Source organism: Alligator mississippiensis, chromosome 5 (genome assembly GCF_030867095.1).
Source record: "Alligator mississippiensis isolate rAllMis1 chromosome 5, rAllMis1, whole genome shotgun sequence".
In the NCBI taxonomy this organism is placed as follows: Eukaryota; Metazoa; Chordata; order Crocodylia; family Alligatoridae; genus Alligator; species Alligator mississippiensis.
In genome coordinates, this window is record NC_081828.1 from 3186967 (window position 1) to 3207658 (window position 20692).

Consider the following 20692-nt stretch of genomic DNA (forward strand, 5'->3'; position numbering starts at 1 on the left):
CAAGCCTTTAGTTAAAGTTATTTCTTCAAGCATTACTTACTTGTCTGCCTAGTAAATACTCCTATTTCCGCGATTCAGTTTGCAACTATTTTTACATTAAGCTTCTAAAAGTACAGGGCAGAGACGGCCAGATCTGGCAAAGCAAAAAAATAAATTAAAAAATCCATTGTTAAAAAGGCAAGTACTCAGGAATACGGAACTCTGAGAACAGCACCAAAGAATATTAATTAAACCAAAACGAATACTTAAGGTCTTGAGCTGCCTAGTGGCCCCTTAGAAAAAGGGGGACAATAAGGAAAAATGCAGGCAGGAAAAGAGATCAAAGCTTTTTTTTTTTATTAGAGAGAGACACAGAGACCTTTTGGAAACCTGCTCTAACACTGTGAAGAGTCTTGCATAGCCTGGAGGGAATAGGGGTAGGGAAGAAGGGGGAGGGGGGGGAGAAAAATCAGCTTAAAGCCCTGGCTCTAAACAAAGAAGAAGTCAAAGTTTTATGACCAGGAAAACCAATGAACAGCACATGTATAAGCTATCAGTTGTTTGCCTCTATCTGGAAACCTCACCTGTTGGTACCGGGATACCGGATACATCAACTTCACATCAAGCTTTGGATTGTACTGAGCAAGAGACTCATGGCGGTAGTGGTTTATCAGCTCCACGACAGAATTAAATGTTAGTGGATCAGAAAAACCATATTTTCCATCCCGATGATAAATCTTGATCAATTTGTTGTTGCCACCCTTCCTGGAAGGCAAAATACTAGCTTAGATGCTTTGTTGTGCACGTTATCTCCTCCCAACACAGACTGTGGCCACTCATACCAACATTCTTCATGGAGACGACAGAGCAATTCTAAGATAAGAACCTGAAAAACTAGTCAATCTTTTACTTTCACTTCAAGTAAAAGTACCTAATATTCAGTAGTATATAAAGAATAAGTTACAGGCTCCACAAACTTCAGTATTTCCTGATGTTCAAACGAAGTAAAAAAGTCACTTGCCATGTACATTCTGGGACCCACCTAGTGAATTTAAGATGTAGCTTAACTAGAAATTCTCCGGAAGAATGGATGCTCGAGGGCCAGCAAGGGAGCCATATAAAAAGCCCGAACTTGTCTGGAAGTTACGGAGTGAATGGCATTATGTCTGCCCACTTTTCCTAAAGGATGCTGATCCCTGCTCTAGGGGATTTTAAGATTTCCAAGGAAAGGCAAACATTTACCCCACAGAGCTAAGATATGGCAAATTCCACCTTTGGTAAACACAGTCAAGGATTCTGTAGAATTATACTCTAGAGTGAGATCAGACTCCATTCCCTCCTACTAGGACTTCCAACACATTACAGAACTCCTTTTCACCACACTTACAACTAGAGAGCTAGTTCATATAGTAATGTCCACCTAAACACTGGGAAGACACATGGCAGTTGGTCATCTGTTTGCTTGTTTCAAAGGCTTAATTCTGAATTTACAAGAAAGTGTTACTAAGACTCCTTGTGAAATAGTTTCCCGTAAATGTTTATATTTAATATCCTAGCATGGCACCTGAAAGTCCCTATGAAAGCCCCAATACTTACCGCAATGTCAGAGTGTAGTCTCCCTGCATCTTGGTCGATGCATCTCGCACCAAGAATGTTCCATCTGGCATGTCTCGTAATTTGTCATTTACTTCTTCTCTGGAGAAATGAAAGGTTGATAGAAGGGTAAAATTAAGAGTGGTAGAAGTTTGATTCACTTTCAGACAGACATTCAGACTGGGGTCAAAGCCAGGGTGTGTAAGGTGTTAGGTTTCCTATTTTGCCTTCAAAATATTATGCAATTTAAGGACTGAATGTTTACTTTTTAAGACACCCCTTTCAAGCACAGGATCTCTATAGGAGATAAGGTGACCATAAAGGCCAAATAGAAATATTAAGCAGGTTTGAACTTGTATGGTTTCAGCAAAAAACAGCAACTGCACTCAACTGCTGTTTAGAAAGGAAGTTACGTTTAAGCAACAGAAGCATCTGGGCCTCACAACTCACCCAAGTTTACAACCTTTCACTGTATTGGCTCACTTTTAAATCCACACTGGAAATAGGTGCCCTTTGTGAAGTCAGATCCCACATGGTAAGAAACTGGCATTGGCACTGTCACTCCAGATGACCAGACTATCACACAGCTCTGAATTTCAGGCTATTCACTGCCGACACAGCATAGCTTTGCTCTCATTTACAGCAGTTTTGACCACTGTAACTCCACTAGCTTCAGCTGAATTACTCCTTACTTACAATACTCCCAAGCAAGGGGATAATTGGGTCACAGACTCTTAATTAAGTGAGGCTTTTATGGAATTGGTAACGGCTCCAAAAACAACATTTTAAAAACAAAAAACACCGAGTTTTAAAGCATTAGTTAAACTTTCAGGATACCTGCTTTACGTGCCATATTTTCCTATTTATTGTACCTTTGACATAGGAATCTTAGAAGCAACGTAGAAATATTAGACTGGAAGCACGTACCCCCAACAGCATGCATAAAGGCAGAAAATGGAATTCATTTAAAAAATGTGAATGGGATCATAAATATTTTAGTGCAGATGTTGCTATTGGAATTTGTTTTTTTCCTTTCAAGCATCCTTTGTTTGCAGTTCTCTACCCTAAAAGACTGTCCATTGAGAAGAGCAATTCCAATCATCAGATACTGATGGCACTCAATACAGAAGTATTCTTTCCCATAATCCTGAGCCATAAAAGTTTGTATTCATCTCTAACGGGCAAAATTAGCTGGAAAGGTTGCCATACATTCTCTAGAACAGTGCACTGGGCTGAGGACAAAGCTCACACTAGAAGGTCTTGACTAAGGATCTCAATTCCTCTACACAGGAGACCCTAGCAGTGGGCCCAGAAGGCCAACAGGCATAGCCTATATATGCACTGGGTCTCATCCTGATATTTACAGACAGATCAATGGCTCTAGTAACATCAGTGGAGCAAAACCTATGCAGAACCAGTGTGAGTGAAGTGAGACCACAGGATTTTGCAATGAAGGTTTAGCATTATTCACTAAATGCCTCAGTTGTGGCATTCCCTATTCATATCAGCTTAGAATGCGATTATTTGAGAAATGGTAGTACAAGTTGGATTGGAAGATTATTTCCCTTTGTTAGGGCTCCAAGCAGTTAGTGGGGATAACAAAGTTACTGCCAAACACTTGCCATCATGTGAAAGGAAAGAAGGCTGAATATTATGCACAATAGAGTTCAACCTTTCTGCTCAGAACCTAGGCCCACCTTTGTTTCCCTCCACCAATTCCACATCCCAGCGCTTTTGTACGACTATAGCCAAGGAATTAAGTCGACAGTAGAAAGGTAGTCACTTCCCAGCTTAGTCTGCCAAATAATTGATCTTTCACATTCTGAGCCTGTTTCATAGCCTACTTCTTTTCTCAAGCACAAAGGAAATTGCCAAGTAGGTTACAGGTGGCTGGCTTAGGGAAAAGGTTTAGACTAATCCAGTGGGTGCTGCAGTCCTGACAGTCTAAAGCAGGGATGTCAAACTCTGCTCCTGCCCCAGGCCAGATCTACACCATGGGGCTCCTAGAGGGCTGGATCCAGCCCAGGGCAAGGGGTGACTCTGGTGGTAGCAGCAGCTCCAGTACTCAATTGGTGCATGCAGTGGTGGCAGCTCCTGCTCCCACTGTACAACCCATGCAGGAGCTGGAGCTGGAAACATGTTTCATGCTGGGGTAGCAGCTCTGGCTCTAGCATGGAGCACACAGCAGCGACAGCTCTGGTACAGGGCTGTGGGGCCCACTGGCTGAGGAGCTGGGGCTGCCACAGTGATGGGCAAAGTGGCTAATGTGCAACCACAGCTGGGTCAGCCCTTGCTCACCCTCCTGCCACTAATGGCCATGTCCACCTGGGCTGAAGGGCCCCAGATTCTGCAGCAGGTCACGCTCCTCAGCCCCTTGCCACACCACCCAGTGACCACCAGTAGCTCACCAGGCTAGAGACACTGACTCCACAGACTGGACCTGGCTTGTGGGCTGTTTGACACCCCCAGGTTAAAAGTTTATGCACCATAACAGCTTTGCAGACAATATTTCTATTCAATAATATGAAAACAAATCAATTGCCAGTTATTTAGTATTAAAAACATCTTCTTAAAGAAAAAGTACTAGATCCGAGAATATTATTTCAGCCAATATATTCTGGATAGCTTTTCTTCATGCCCCCAACAGCTACATTAAAAGCAACTTTAATTCTGTGGCATGACTTAAGAACTTAGCTTTCCAGCATCAAGACTGTGAGCTACTGTTCTCCAACTAATGATAATTGAGCAAATTAATGCAAAACATTGCTCTCAATTCAGTAAAGTACTTCAGCACAATAAGATGCTTTGCTGAATCTGGGCCTGAATGAGTTCCTGCTCTGAAATGCTGTTAGAACATGAACAGATTGAAGAGGGGAGCAGAGCTCAAAAAGCTCATTCTACTCCAAATATGAATGCTCTTTACCTTGAGATGTCCCCCCAGTACCATTCAGCATCCTGCAAAGAGAAACTGGAATTGTCCTTTATCCCATTTGTGTTGACTGGAGTCATTGGTTTTGGAGGTTTTGGAGGAAGAGCTGAAAAAGAAGAACAGATTGTTTTACCCCATGTTACCAGAACCTTAGAGGTTAATACAGAGTCAAGGTATTTAGTTAAACTGCATTTTTGGCTTTGCCTTATGATGTGTGTGTGTGTGTTAGCAAAGGAAAAGTTATAAAACCTGCCAGTGACTAATGGGGGGGCAGACCCCTTGAACTCAGATGCATTCTCTCCCTCTCCCAAAATGAATGGGTTTCATAATTTAAAGAGGAAGTCCTTTATACCATTCCAACATATGACAAGCGAGCTGAGCTCCTCTCTAAATGGAATAAATGTGGGGGAAAGATCACTGAAGCGCAAACTCTTGCTCTAAGAGCTCAAGCTAAATCATGATAATCTGGAAAAATGAGTTGCTCACCACACTGCCAAACAATGTATGAAGGGCTAGACTGTGGCTCTAAGGACACAGCTTGGAAACAGAGTACGGGGGCTGCTGTAGAAGCTGCACTTTGTGTGCGGTGATCCTTGCTACAGCTTTTCAAAAAATGCAGGCATGCCCTCCTTCCTATGCCAGGCCAGCCTTTCTGGATGGTGAGAGCGAAGGGAAAAATTGGAGCATGGTGCCCATCCTCCACCCACAACACAATGTTTAGGATGGTGGTCCGAGGAAAGTAGTGCTGGAAGGGGCCTCACGAGGGCATGTCTCGTAATTTGTCCAGCCCCTCACTCAAGTCAGCATCAGCCCTAACTAAACCATCTCAGCCAAGTGTCTGTTCAACTTGGTCTTGGAAACTGCCAGACAAGCGAGCCGGAGGGGAGGAAGGCTAGTTCAAGACCAGTTTAGCCCTAACCAAACCATCAGCTCTCCAAGCTGAGAACCAAAGGGGTATCAATGCACAGACAGTAAAGAACAGAACTGGTTTCAGACAGGGATTAGTTTGTTTTTAACCAACTAACCGAGTACAGAACAGGGCAAGTGTAACCAAGTGAAAAATCCTTGTAGTGCATTCAATGCAGAGATCTTTTACTTGCATTCTCAAATAGGCAGTGAGGGCAACATGCACAATATTGAGGCTCTTTCCCTATTGTCAGTTTGAATTCCTACATACTGCACTGTATTAGTTTAATGAAGGTGTATATAATCATACTAGGCTGCCTGGACAGTAACAGCTAAGCTGATGCATCATCATTTGCTGCCATTTGGGGCTCAACTAACTAATAGAAGTCTAAAATACTGTTGTTAATGCATCTCAAAGCCCTTCCCAGGGCTATGCAATCTTAAAGCCTAAAATGAATTTAAGCTTTTCATGAGACCAACTCTAAAACATTTAGAAACAAGTACTAGTCCAAGTACTATTCTCAGTCTAGTGTGGTACAACAGCTAGCACATTTGCCAAAAACAGTTTAATAAACTGCTTGCTAGGAGGGGTATGTGAAGAGCTACAGCCTTGCCAATGGTCAATCCTAATGCACAGGCAGGAGTGCAACTGTGACAGTTGACAAGATTTTTGATGTCTAGTTCCACTTCAGGATGGTTTGACATTGGGAGAGGTGCTACTTAGAGCCATTTTCTGTTCACCTCTGAACCACACCTCCCACAAAAAAAGTGCACCAACTGCAGTTTCCAATGCCATTTCATGCTGACCAGCCGGCATACAGTAACTTCACTGTTCCCAGACAAACCAGCAAGTGCCTGGATTCAGCAGATCTAAACTAAACCTGAACCTTGACCCAGGTGACTGTACCATGGGGGTGCTGACCAAACACCCGATTCAGATAGCAGCATTCATTCTGTGGGCCTGAATGTTAAAGCTGCAGCATCCGGAGTCTTTTTGCTAGCTCAGCTGGGAATCTCGTGAGCCAACATCAGCTTTTGTGCATGGAGGGTGCAACACCAGTGGTCTCAAGTGACTTGCTTGAGCTATGACCGAATGTGGCCCTATGGCTAACTACTGCAGTTTGCTTGCACAACACTACAAAATACTATACAAGTATTACTGAGTAGGAATTAAAACTGCCTTCATGTACCTTGCTTGGAGTACTGGGAGAGCTAGTCTCCTTTCACAACAATGGCAATGAAAATCCAGATCAAGGCACCTGCCCCCCCCCCCCCCCCCATATATACTCATCTCTCGCTCTTAAATGAGAAAGGAGACTTTGTTTCCATAAGAATATTAAAGAGAAAACACAAATCCAACTTCCACAGAAGACCTTCAACTAGCAGCTCTTTTCCACAAACACACACAAAAAACCCCAGTAACAAAACAAGACCTCTCTCCCCTTGTATCCATGCAGGGATCAGATCAGATCAGATCCAATCCAATCCGGACTTCAGTGCCTGCCTGGCATGCATCACCAAATTACAGATCAGTTCTCTCATGCATGGGCAGTATGTTAACCCTCCCCCACTACACTGCTTTTCCGGAGCTCTCTCATCTGCAGCTCTAACTTCTCCCCAGCCCCACCAGCAACCTGATTTCTGAGCTAAACCCCAATCCCAAATGAGAGTCAGCTGGAAAAAGCTAATCTTTTAATGAAAGCAGCACTTCGGCCAATGGCAGGACAGCGTTGGGATCGTATGTTGCTGACGTCAGGGCACAGAATGTAGCTCTGCTGTTTCCAGCAGGTAGTTTTAACCCAACTGCTCTGCAGAAGTGAAACCAAATTTCTGCTTCCAACCAAAGCATATTGATTAGACTTCAGCAAAGGGATTGTTCTGAAGCCTTTTTCTTGAGTGCACAGGGAGACTAGATGCTGCAAGCTTCCAAAATTTAAATACTATAAAAGAAAAAGCACGAAGAGCTAGGCAAGTCAGCCAAACATTCCTAGAATTTCCTCCACTTCTCACTAGACAAATGAATACCAAAATAACCTTTGATGCAACTGCAAAGAAGTGTACCACTAGTTACAGTGGATATTGACTTACTTCACCTTTTTACTAGAAGTGTTAAACAGTACTTTTTCTGCCCCTTTTTAATGGAAGAATCGTGTAAATCTAGGAAGTGTGCAACCGTCAGTTTCTTTTTTTAGCTGTACTAATTCAGGAGCAGTTAAGGTCCAAGTCAACACAATAACTTCCACACAAAAAAGCAAAAATGCCTTGATTCTTGTTACGCTAAGTCACCAAATGGCATCTAGTTCATCAGTCAGCTTCTTCTCTGGCGGCAGTATCTGCATACAAGATAAAAGCCTACCAGTTAATTAAACTTTAATTTACAGTTTTAAAACAGATGCCAGTAAGACTAAGAAGGTCCACATAGCTTAATTCATTTTCTTTTGGTATTTTCCTAGGGATAAATTATGCACTGGAAAGCACATAAAAGACCTTGATAAATGTAAGATTACCCGATTACCTCTTGCTGTGCTATTATGCAGAAAGAACCCTGGCTCCTAACCAGTATGATTAGGTCAATTCTGTGTCATACAGGATGTTCATCAAGTTAGTTGGGAGTTCTAGAAAAGGGTAGTTAGACCCCCCACCTCTGCCCTCACACTACACATTTTGGGGCAATTGGATTACAATGAACTAATGAAACCCAAACTGGATACCAGCTTCAAGAAAGCTGGTTAATCAAAATGGGAAAGGAAAGGTGGAAATCCTACTGCTCTATTTTTTTTTTGAGGTGGCATTTACAGAAGCACCAAGCTACTCCATAGTTAGGACTATAACATCTGCTTAAAAATCATAAAATTATTATTAAAAAGTAAAAAGAGTTAGTGAAATTTCACTCCACATACATTCCATGCCCTTTATATGCAAGTACAATCTCTAGTCATAACAAACCTCCATGGGACCAGGAGAAAACATCATTAAAAAGTGTTTGCTATAAAAGGGATCGGCTGCATCATCATAATGAAAAAAAAAAAAAAAGAAAAGATCCCGCTGCTGGGATTGTTGTAACCCAGGTTTATAATGAGGTTGCACTATAGTTTAATTAGATTCTTTCAACTTTCCTTAGTAGTTTATTTGTTCCTGTTGACCAGTCTACTCAAAACAGGAAAAAGAAGTTTATGTTGAGGAGCTCTGGTGCAAATAGCCGTTTTCCTCGTAAGATGTAGCTAGGGTCATTTTTATCACCTATTCAAGCTGGAACTGAAAAACTTTTGTACTGCACATGGAAAAAGCAGAAAAGGGAAAAGAGGAAACGTTGTTCATCACAAATTAGTTATAATTCTATTAAGTGATTTTTTTAAACTTGTAACCAAGAAGTTTTACGTGCACCTGCTAACTGGGGTTCATGCAGTGCTACCGACACAGAATTTTCTGTCAGTAGCTGTACCTCTATTTCACAAATCCCTGTCAAATCCTCAACCCTAATCCTAAACCTAACCTCAAGGAAAACCCTACGAACACATAGAAGACTTCACTACGAAGCAGGTTGTTACCTCATAAAAAAGCTAATACAAAAACTCACAAAACCTAGGCAATGAGGAGAGCTGTAGGTGTGCAACAGGACTGGCCAAGACTTTCCACTTTGCAATACAATTTTTCAGAATTTTTTTTAATAAAAAAAGTAAAATAAATCTGGAGCAACAGTCAACTCACACTGACACACAACAGAAACTCCATGATATTTTATTTCAGAAGTGCCAGGAATGCTTGCAAGAAACCAGGCAGGTTTCCACCATAGCCTGGCCTGTATTTGTGGAGTTCACTGAAATGGAAAACTTTACAAATACAATACTTGTCAAGTAATTCTGAGGAACTGGCGTCCCCCCCCCCCCCCCCATGACAGCCCATTTTGCTTAATTTTTTTTTTCCTCTTTACCAGCTTGATTATATAAATCCCATCCAGTCAGACACTTTGCCACAGACTTTTAAGTGCCCACTAAAGATACTAGTCTTCCACTCCCTTTTATTTGCCCTTGTGTCATGTAAAAACAACCTCCATTGCTTCAGGAAGCTGGTGTGGGGGGTTTTATGCATGTGCTCTTACCATACCCATTGCTATGGTATCTACATACCTTCCACAGCAAAAGAGATTATAAAAACATTTCTCACCTGTAAAGCTAGATAGCCTTTTATTCATATATTTGTTGGCAAAGCAAGTAAGGTGCTTAACAGAGACAGAAAAGGTTCACTGTCTTCTCAGCCACACTGCCTCACCAAAGTCAAACCGATTATTGGCTATGACCAATCTGCAAAGAGGGGTAGTTAGCCGTGTTTGTCCGAATTCAAGCAGAAAACAAGGTAGAAATACACCTTTTTAATTAATTAATTAAAAACAGAAGTGCCTAAGCTCGCCTGCTCCCAAGATGGTCCCTGGAATGAGAACCCTCAGGGCTGCCAGCAAGGAATACGGCTGAAATATCTACCTCCATTTAGGACCAGTTGGGAGGGCAGTGAGGCGATGTGTTATTACCACCGTCTGATCCAAGACATTGTGATTACTTCGCAGTGGAACACCATAAACACCTGAAACTTCACACAGGAATATTCCAGTCTTCCTTTTTCAGAAGTGCAGGTCCCCACCATTGGTGCCATCAGAGAAGTTCCACTTAACAGTACAAGGCAGCGTACATGTACAAACTATTCTGATTCCATGCCTCAGAGGTCAATTTAAAAAAAGATTATGTGCATATCTGCTGTTAATTCCAATAATCCTAGCAGAGCTAGCACAGTGATCTCTCTTCCTTGGTTATTTAATAGTTGCTTCCATCTATAAAAGATTATAAAGCTAGAGAGTGAGGATAGGGGCACATAATTCAATCAGAAGGCATACTTATAAATACTTTATCAACCTGTTGTGTTTGTTAGTCTTTCAGTAGCAAGGAGCTGATTTGAAAGGAAAAAAGAGCAGGGTATTCACATCCATAGATTTCTGGAACATTTAAGTAAAGTTAAATGTACCATGTTAGGGTATAATTTAGGTGTCACAATGATTACTACTTTTCCCCAGAAGTGAACTGACAAGTATGTGGCCTTCAAATTTGTCAGCTGCTAAATCTTCATTCCTCCCCAACTGACTTCTTCCAGAAAGATTTGATAGTTTAATAAAACTTAACTGTAAATGTTAACAAAGCAGCTCTTAACACATTTTGTACTATTAGACACCAAGAAGCAGGTTTGCTCCAGAATGGTGGACACAAGATGCTAAAGATTTAAAAGTAAATTCCCTTGGCATTGATTAACTTTGCAAAATACAGTTCCAGATATACTGTGCCAACATGGCCAGATGGACTGCACTTCTTACATCCCTCGTTAGGTCCAAAAACTAAAGCTTCACAAGTCCTTGTGCCTCATGCATACGAGGAGGTCTTGACTTCTATTCAAAATAGAGAATTCATATATTTGTGCATATGAGAAGCTGAAAGCAATTTTGAGAGTAAAGAACCATGGTTTCACTGTGAGAAGCTATTGTCAGCCAACGCAATTGTACCAGGGAAAAATCAAGACTGGAAGTTCTGGGGAAAGGACTAACCATATCACTACTTACACACCAGGTCCAAACTCTGTGGAGGGGAGCTCTAACCTATAGAAATCTGGTCAGAAACAAAATAAGAACCAAGGGGTTTACTACAAACTGCTTTTGAAACTGAGGGTGGCTAAAACAAAGCTTTTTGAAACTTAGCCTCCATTTCATGGAAGACTTTTCAGTCTACCATTCAAAGGTCATATCTCTCTATTGCCAAAAAAGTGCTCCTTACATGGAATTGCACATGGAGTTACCTTGCTAGCTCCTGACCACCACCCTTCCCACTCAACAAATGCAAGCTAGCTTTCTCTAGATTGAAGGATTACTGTCAGAGTCCACTTCTTCCAGTATTACTGCTTCCCTGCTTAGGACAACTCTACGAACTCAAACTTGATGTTCCCCAACATACTAATTCACTGCAGCCCGTAACAGCAAATGAGTCATTTCACAGGCATTCTTGCTTCTCATTCCTCCACTGTAAGGCTCTACACCTTGTCCTATTGAAGAGAACTTACTGATCCAAGCTCTAGTCTCCTGCAGGGAGCAGACAGAGATCATAGCATGCAGATGCCGAAAAAACCTGAAGCCACAAACTGGCAATTTCTGGATGTCAGCTGCCAACAATGCAGTCTGGATCACTAGATAGTTCCAGATTGGTGGGTACCAAGGAAATAAGACATGGAAGCTGTAATATTTTGGGGAATCTACTCAGTTACAACTTGGAATTTGCATCAGTTTCATTAAACTGCTTCGTCATTAAATGACTGATACAGAAACTCTACCTTCTACTATCAGGTCTGTTTGACATATTTCCCAGGTCTGGAACAGCCAAGGGAAAAGATACTGATGGTTAGCTCAAAGAGGAACTTCTTGGGACAAAACAAAGGTAGGATAAGGGGTTTACTAAACCATGGGGAATGTGGGTGGGCTGATACTAGTCACAGGCCTACCCGAGACTAACAGCTCTTAGCTTTCAAGAAAGGGTGACAGATAGGATCTCCACCTCGAGTGTGTTTGCAGTCTGCCAAAACCTAAGGCAGTGGCTAGATTGTATTCATAACAGATGTTTAAAAGCTGATGGGACCTATATGCTGGGGTCCAGAATGGCAGCCTAGTGAGTGTTCAGGAGCAGGAGCTTAATCAGGGCAGATACTTAACAGCACTAATTGTCAGTAGGGTAACTAGGGCAGGACAAGTGGGGCAGTAGCTCTGGATCCTCATGGCATTCTGCCACTCCCCAGCACTGGACAACATCTCTTGGGCTGCTAGCAGAGGTGGAACTAGCAACACTAGTTGTTCAAAGGAGACAGGCAGAGGCTTTTAATAATATATGCATTTTTCCCCAAGGCTGAAGTCTCCAGACCATATTTTAGCTTTATTAGGATCACAGAAGAGTAGGGCTTGGAAGGGACTTCACAAGGTCACCTAGTCCAACCCCCTGATCCAAGCAGGACCAGCACTGACTAAACCATCCGAACTGTTTGTCTAACCTGTTCTTGAAATGTCTCTAGGTAGCCTGTTCCAATACTTGACCACCTCATAGTCAGAAAGTTGCTCCTATATCTCCAACCAAGATTTCCCCTGCTGAAGCATGAGGCCATTGCTCCTAGTCCTGTCCCATACAGCCAGAGAAAAGCCCATCTCCATCTTCTCTGCAACTGCCCTTCAGGTGTTTGAAGACTTATCAAATCCCTTCTCACCCCACCCTGCCCCCATCTTCCCTTCTCTAAAGTAAATAAAAACTTAAATCTTCCAGTCTTTCCTCACAAGCCTTGCCTTCCAGGCCCCTAATCATTTTTATTGCTTTACACTGGACTCTTTCCAAACTGTCTACATCCCATTTGACGTGTGGGGGCCCAAAATGGGACACAATACTCCAGGAGAGGACTCAGCAGTGCTGGAGAGAAAATTACTTCCTTTGATTTGCAAGTGATACTCTTGTTAATACAACCTAGTATGCCAATTGCAAAAAAAAAAAAAAAAAACACGCAACAAGAGCACACTCCTTGCTCATATTCAGCTTATGGTCTACTGTAACCCCCAGGTCCTTTTCTACAGTATTGCGACCTAGCCAGTCATCCTCCAACCTGCATTTGTGCATGCAGTGATTCCATCCCAAGTGTAGGACTTCGGGCTTGTCCTTTCATAGATTCATAGATGTTAGGGTCGGAAGAGACCTCAATAGATCGAGTCCGACCCCCTGCATAGGCAGGAAAGAGTGCTGGGTCTAGATGACCCCAGCTAGATGCTTATCTAACCTCCTCCTGAAGACCCCCAGAGTGGGGGAGAGCACCACCTCCCTTGGGAGCCCGTTCCAGACCTTGGCCACTCGAACTGTGAAGAAGTTCTTCCTAATGTCCAGTCTAAATCTGCTCTCTGCTAGCTTGTGGCCATTATTTCTTGTAACCCCTGGGGGTGCCTTGGTGAATAAATACTCACCAATTCCCTTCTGTGCCCCCGTGATGAACTTTGTTGACTCTCATCAGATTGATTGCAGACCATTTCTCCAATCTATCTAGGTCATTCTGGATCTTAGTCCTGTTCTCCAGCAGATCTAACTACACCCAACTGGAAGTCACCTGCAAATTTGCTAAGCATGCACTGGATCGCATCATTTGAACAATTAGTGAAGGTAATAAACAATAATGGATCCAGACCAAACCCCTGGGGAACCCCACTTAATACCTCCTCTCAGCTGAGGAGGGCTGAGAGTGGCTCCATGTCTCTTTGTTGAATATAATGATCCAACCAGTTACATATTCACCTTACAGTACACTTTAGTCTAGTTTGCATTCCCTTAGCTCGAGAATGTCATGGGAGATGGTGTCAAAAGCCATGACAAAGCCAAAGTATATCACACCTACTGCTCTTCCCCCTCCACAGAACCTGCTGCCTTATCACAGAAGGAAGTCAGGTTGTTCAGGCTTGATTTGCTCTTGGTGAACCCAAGCTGGCTGTTTATTTGTTCTTCTCTGGATGCTTTGCAACAGGTTCCTTGAGGACCCAACTCCATGATCTTACCACCAGCTGGGGTCAGGCCAATTGGTCTGTAGTTCCCTGGATCCTCCTTCTTCCCTTCCTCAAAAGAAAAGCACTATATTTGCCCCTTTAGTCACTTGGGACCTTACCTGATCTCCATGAGTACATATATTAATTATTTATTGTAGACTTAAAACACCGTAACACTTCCCCCTGCTTTCTGGACATACCAGTGAAGTACACCAATAGTAAACCTACCAATGTAACAAGTTATAGATAAGTGACATTGTCCCCCATAAACCAAACCTCCCCCATTCAACAATGTTCCATTAAGATGCAGTATGTTACAGGGAAGAGGAAAGAATACGGTTCTCTGCTACATAACTACGTGCAAGTCTCAATTTGGCACCCAAAATTATGACAAGATGCTTATTACAAATGCTTAAATGGAAGATGAAAAGCAGACTAGTTAATGCCTCCCAAGGCAATAGCAGACTGACAGTGATTTCTCAGACAGACAATAAAATCTGGTTCTCCAGTCAAGTCTAAACTCTATAGCTTATATATTTATAAACCAGGAGGAGCTCCCAAAAGCTACTTTAAATGCACCTTTTCTTAAATGGGGCCAAGTTTCACAGCCTGCTCTGACATAGCAAAAAACACTTTTCTGGCATCAGATGAATCCAACCTCAAACTGTGAAGCATAGAAACACTGATGAAGGTCCAAGGTGACAGCATCCAAGAACCCTACTGAAACAAAGGCCTAGAAAGAACGACTCGCTGAATGATTAACACAAGATGACATCAGGAACATGGCTGTAGGAATACCCTTCTAAAACAAATACCTAGCTTTGCCAATGAATATGCATTAATGGCAATAATTAGGGACCTACCGAATTCGGGGCGGCTGCCAGCCAATTTTGCAGGCATAATATAGGGCTGGAAGCCATTTAGTGGGCGGTCCGTGGCAGGCCCATGCATCTGACTGGCCGAGGAGCACCAGCGGTCCCTAAGAACACTTTCTTTCCACCAAGTCCCCCCCACCCCAGATTTCACAAGCAATGCCAAATTTTGTGAAGTCCACAAAAATCGCGATTTTGGTAGGTCCTAGCAATAACGGTTTATCAGCTGTATCTTTTACAACTTGAGAAATGATCTGCAGAACAAGTTGACTGAACAGAGGAAAATAAAAGCAAGTGTCACACAAGTATACACATAACAGTGGGTACAGTGATAACTCTCAATGTAGGCAAGACTCCTATTGTCCTCAGTGACAGTCTGCCCACTGCCAGGAATGATTCTGCCCAGCCAAGTTACTAGCTACATGGTTCCAAAGACTACTCGGTAGTTGCATGCATCTAGTTCACCTGAACTGTTTTTCATTCTGTGCCCCTTTTAATTGCTTTTATTTTTGTCTGACTAATAGGTTTTTAAACTTCACTTCATGGAGGTATGAAAGGTATTAGTTTCACAGCCCCTGCCATCCTTTTATATTTTTACACAATGAGATCTCAAATTTGAGGCTTCAGTAACATTTACAAATCCAAGATCATCTCAGTTACACAAAAGCTAAGAGGGTAAGAATACTACACCTCCATCCTTGGTAAAGTCTTTGAAAAAATTATCAAGGCTCACATTTCTGAGAGCCTGGCAGGGCAAATTATGCTGAGGGGAAACCAGCACGGGTTCGTGGCAGGCAGATCGTGCCTGACCAACCTAGTCTCTTTCTAGGACCAGGTTACGAAATGCCTGGACACAGGAGGAGGGGTGGATGTCGTATACTTAGACTTCAGGAAGGCCTTCGATATGGTATCCCACCCCATACTGGTGAACAAGCTAAGAGGCTGTGATGTGGATGACTACACAGTCCGGTGGGTGGTGAATTGGCTAGAGGGTCACACCCAAAGAGTCGTGGTGGATGGGTCGGTCTCGACCTGGAAGGGTGTGGGCAGTGGGGTCCCGCAGGGCTCGGTCCTTGGACTGATACTCTTTAATGTCTTCATCAGCGACTTGGATAAGGGAGTCAAATGTACTCTGTCCAAGTTTGCAGATGACACAAAGCTATGGGGAGAAGTGGACACGATGGAGGGCAGGGAACAGCTGCAGGCAGACCTGGATAGGTTGGACAAGTGGGCAGAAAACAACAGGATGCAGTTCAACAAGGAGAAATGCAAAGTGCTGCACCTAGGGAGGAAAAATGTCCAGCACACCTACAGCCTAGGGAATGACCTGCTGGGTGGCACAGAGGTGGAAAGGGATCTGGGAGTCCTAGTGGACTCCAAGATGAACATGAGTCGGCAGTGTGACGAAGCCATCAGAAAAGCCAACGGCACTTTATCGTGCATCAGCAGATGCATGACGAATAGGTCCAAGGAGGTGATACTTCCCCTCTATCGGGCGCTGGTCAGACCGCAGTTGGAGTACTGCGTGCAATTCTGGGCGCCGCACTTCAAGAAGGATGCGGATAACCTGGAGAGGGTCCAGAGAAGGGCAACTTGTATGGTCAAGGGCCTGCAGACCAAGCCCTACGAGGAGAGACTAGAGAAACTGGACCTTTTCAGCCTCCGCAAGAAAAGGTTGAGAGGCGACCTTGTGGCCGCCTATAAGTTCATCACGGGGGCACAGAAGGGAATTGGTATTTATTCACCAAGGCGCCCCCGGGGGTTACAAGAAATAATGGCCACAAGCTAGCAGAGAGCAGATTTAGACTGGACATTAGGAAGAACTTCTTCACAGTTCGAGTGGCCAAGGTCTGGAACAGGCTCCCAAGGGAGGTGGCGCTCTCCCCTACCCTGGGGGTCTTCAAGAGGAGGTTAGATGAGTATCGAGCTGGGGTCATCTAGACCCAGCACTCTTTCCTGCTTATGCAGGGGGTCAGACTCGATGATCTATTGAGGTCCCTTCCGACCCTAACATCTATGAATCTCATGTTACAGCAGTTTTTTCTTCCTTTGGAAAAAAAAAAAACAGAAAAAAGAAGTAGTCACAGCATCATAGAAGAGTACGGCTGGAAGGAACCTCCTGAGATTATCTAGTGTCCAACCTCCTGCCAGAGGCAGGATCTTCCCTATCCAAACCATCTTATACAAATTCATTGTCAAACCTATTAGTAAAACTACAGTCAACCCTGACACACCCAAAAGACAACACCCTGATCTTCCATGGGAAAGGAGGGGAAAGACCTTCTAGCCAGGAATCTATGGGTGCAAGTCCCAGCAAAAGCAATGGCACACCCCAGTTAAGTCCTCAGCCTCAACTACAGGCACCCCCCAATGCTTCTGAGGAAGGCTAACTTCTTCCTCCCCATCACACGTAGCAGCAGGAGGGAGAAAAATTCCTTCCTGGTCCCAAGGCAGCCAGCAAACCTCAAAATCATGGAAAACTCACAGTAAGCCACAGATATACCTATTCCTAGATCATCCCTGATTAATGCTTATCCAATCTCTTCTTGAAGACCCCAACAATGGAGAGATCCCACAACTTCCCTAAGCAATCAGTTCCACTGCCTCACTTTTCTAAGTGAGAAGTTTTTCCTCACATCCAATGTAAAATGACTTTGCTGCAACTTCAGCCTGTTAGCTCCAGCCCAGCTTTCCAATCTGAAGAGATCCTTCTGAATTGTGCTCCTGTCCTCCAATGTGTTGGTGATCCTTCTTAGTTCTGCATTGTCCAAATGACTGATAAGTATGTTGAACAGCACTGGGCCCAGGACAGACCCCTGTGAGATGCCACTTGAAGGCTCCTGGATCTATTTGCTTGTGACTACTGAACCAGTTGTCTATTCATCTTAGTTTCATCTACGCCACATTTCTCTAAATTGCTTATGAGAAGATCATATGGGACTTTGTCAAAAGACTTGCTAAGTCCAAATACACTGTGTGCACTGCATTTCCTTCCTCCACCAAGTAGTGACTTTGTTAAAAGGAGATCAAGTGCGTTTGGCACAATATCTTACTAAATCCATGCTGGTGATCGCCATTTCTCCTCCAGATACTTGTAAACAGACTTCCTTACAATATGCTCCAGTTAAGTTCTTCGGTATTGATGCAAGGGTAACCCAGGTTTTAAGAGGGGAACTACACTGGGCTTTCCCCAGTCTTCTGGTATCTCACCCATCTCCCACAACTTCACAGATGTCACTGTCAAGGGCTCTGAGATCTCCTCTGCCAGTTCCTTTAGTACCCTGGGGCACAGCTCATCAGGCCCTGCTGACTTCAATTCACTCAGTCCCTTCAAAAGCTCTCTTCTTTTGTAATCTCTTCCCTCACCTTGTACCTTTCCTTATCCAAATAATCCTTAACTTTTGTAGCTTGAACTTCTTTGTGAAGGAGGAAAAGTGGCTGCTGATTAGCTCTAGTTTCTTTGCATCTTCTGCTAAGAGCTCACTCTGGCTATTTAACAACAGACCCACAGCTTTGTTGTTCTTTCTTTTCTGAATAAAGTATTTGCAGAACCTTTTCATATTGTCCTTAACCTCCCTTGCCAGATGCAGCTCATTTTTCACCCTTGCCTTCCTAGTCTTGTCCCTGCAAGTTCTTGCTGTTTCCTGGTAAGCTTCCTTGATGACCTGGACATCTTTCCATTGCCTGAATGCTGTCCAGTTGCATTTGAGGCATCCTAGAAGCTCCTAGTGCAGCCACACTGGTCTCCTGCCACTCTTATATTTCCACTGTGTTGGAACACAGTTTCTTGCTGGGCTTCCAACACTGTGTCTTTTAAAAGCCTCCAGCCCTCCTAGGCACCTTTATCCTTCAAGCTGTCTTCCCAGGGCACCATGCCCATCATCGCCCAGTAAAATGAAATCTGCCTTTGCAAAATCTAGACTCTGGTCTGAGGTCAGAACTCTCTCAGGATCATTAATTCACTCATAACAAGATCGCTGCCTCGAGTTTCCCCATCACCTTCACATCCTCTACCAATTTTTTCCTATTGGTCAGAACAAGTTCCAGGAGAGATAATCCCCCAGTTGCATCCTCAGCCTTCTGGAAAAGCTGACAGAAAAGCCAGACAGAAAAGCTGTCTTCCACACAAGTTCAGAACTGGCTTAACATTTCATGTTTGGCTGTGCTGCTCTTCAGCAGATGCTTGGAAAATTGAAGTCTTTCATCAGTACCCTCCCACAACTTTTAGATAATTTTGTTACCTACTTGAAGCAGGCCTCATTTAACTCTTCTTCCTGACTTGGTGGCCTATAATAAATCCCCACTATTATATTGGTACTGAATCTTTCACCTATTATCTTCACACTATATGTTCTGCTCTGCCATCTTCTCCCTGCTGAAGTGGGGAAGAAGTGTGTGCACTTTTGACAGAAGGTGACACTACCACCTTTTCTCCCAACCCTGTCAATATTGAGGGCTATCATTTCGAAAGGACATGCCAGACATAAGAGCTGTTCCACCAAGTCTCTAAAATACCAATCAGTTCATAGTTCTTTTCATAGGCTGTGACTTACAGCTCATTGTTTGTTCTCCATACTTCTTGTGTTTGTATACACCCCCCCCCCAAAACGAATTTTACATTCTGACCTATTTGTTTCCCTTTTCAATCACTTGCTGTTATCCTGTAGCTCTGGCAATTTCCCTAGGGTTGAGCTGCTTCTTCTGGTCCTTTTCTCTGAATTTTCTACTCTGTTGCTGCAGGGCTTTGATCACCATTCCCTGTGGAACCTAGTTTAAAAGCCCTCTTTACTATGTTCACCTAACAATGCCCAAAGATGCTCTTTCCAGTCCTGGTTAGATGGATCCCATCTCTTGATAGTAGTCCTCTTCCCAGAAAGATTTCTGTCCATTATCAAAGATTCCAAAAGTGGGCAGGTCAACCCCACAGTCTTAAGCCACACGTTTAGTCCCATGACATGATGGTCTGTGCCTGGGCCCTTGCCTTCTACTGGGGAGACTGAGAACACCATTCAGGTTCTGAGCTTTTTAATTCTGCTGCCAAGAACCTCCATCTCCTCTGATCTGCCCAGTGTCATTCCTGGAGGTATCTTTGGAAAGGGTAGTGGTCTGAGGATGATCTCCAGCAGTCTCTCTGCAAGATCCTGAATACAGACTCCGGGCAGACAGCAAACCTCCTGGGACCCTAAACCAGACAATAGATTAGTGTTTCTGTCCCCAGCAGAAGGGAGTCACCAACCACCACCACCCCCCCTCTTCTCCTGCTTGGTGAAGGGGCCTTGGAACCTCCATCCTTGAGGCCCTGGCACTTCCTGCTTTCTAGACTGCTGAATGCTCTGGTTCTTGCCTGCTGGGAAATAGAAAAGGTATATTTGCCAAGCAGATTCATTATATGTCTTGTCAGAAGTTCAACCAACATTAGTTTATTGTTGAAATCCTGTTAAACAGACAGAACAGGAGGTATCCATCCCAAGAAACATCTATGAAATTGAGATTAATTTTTTCACCCACTGAATAGCAACTGAGCAGTCAGCAAGAGATTATACAAGACCTAGTAGTTATAGAAGTAAGTCCCAGCTCTTATGGCATTTATACACATGCATTTTTGAACTGCCATGTGCCAGAGATCCTGCATGTCAGAGGAGACTCGATTAATGGAGTCTGCTCTGCATGAGAGCTGACATGCACTGTGCTGAGCCACGTGCAGTTGTATAAGTGGTGAAATGCACATCAGCGCACATAAAAACGGTGGCGGTGCTCTTTTGAACCAACACACCTTCAACGTATTTTAGTTCAAAAGCGTGGCACCGCCATTCTCAGGGCTGATGC

The 20692-nt window shown here is 43.5% G+C and overlaps 1 protein-coding gene across 3 annotated transcripts in view; it reads right to left on the reverse strand.

Moving 5' to 3' along the window:
• Positions 1 to 20692, reverse strand: part of PIK3R3 (phosphoinositide-3-kinase regulatory subunit 3) — a 134694-nt gene that overhangs the window by 18698 nt on the left and 95304 nt on the right. For 2 of the 3 annotated variants that reach the window (XM_059727775.1, XM_059727776.1), the window contains 3 exons: positions 4496 to 4607; positions 1576 to 1674; positions 564 to 744 (listed from right to left, as the gene is read on the reverse strand). In XM_059727775.1, coding sequence (XP_059583758.1) covers positions 564 to 744; positions 1576 to 1674; positions 4496 to 4607 — 392 coding nt within the window. Of the gene's footprint in view, positions 1 to 563; positions 745 to 1575; positions 1675 to 4495; positions 4608 to 17369; positions 20049 to 20692 lie in introns of all 3 variants that reach the window. The other variant, XM_059727777.1, reaches the window with a different exon arrangement.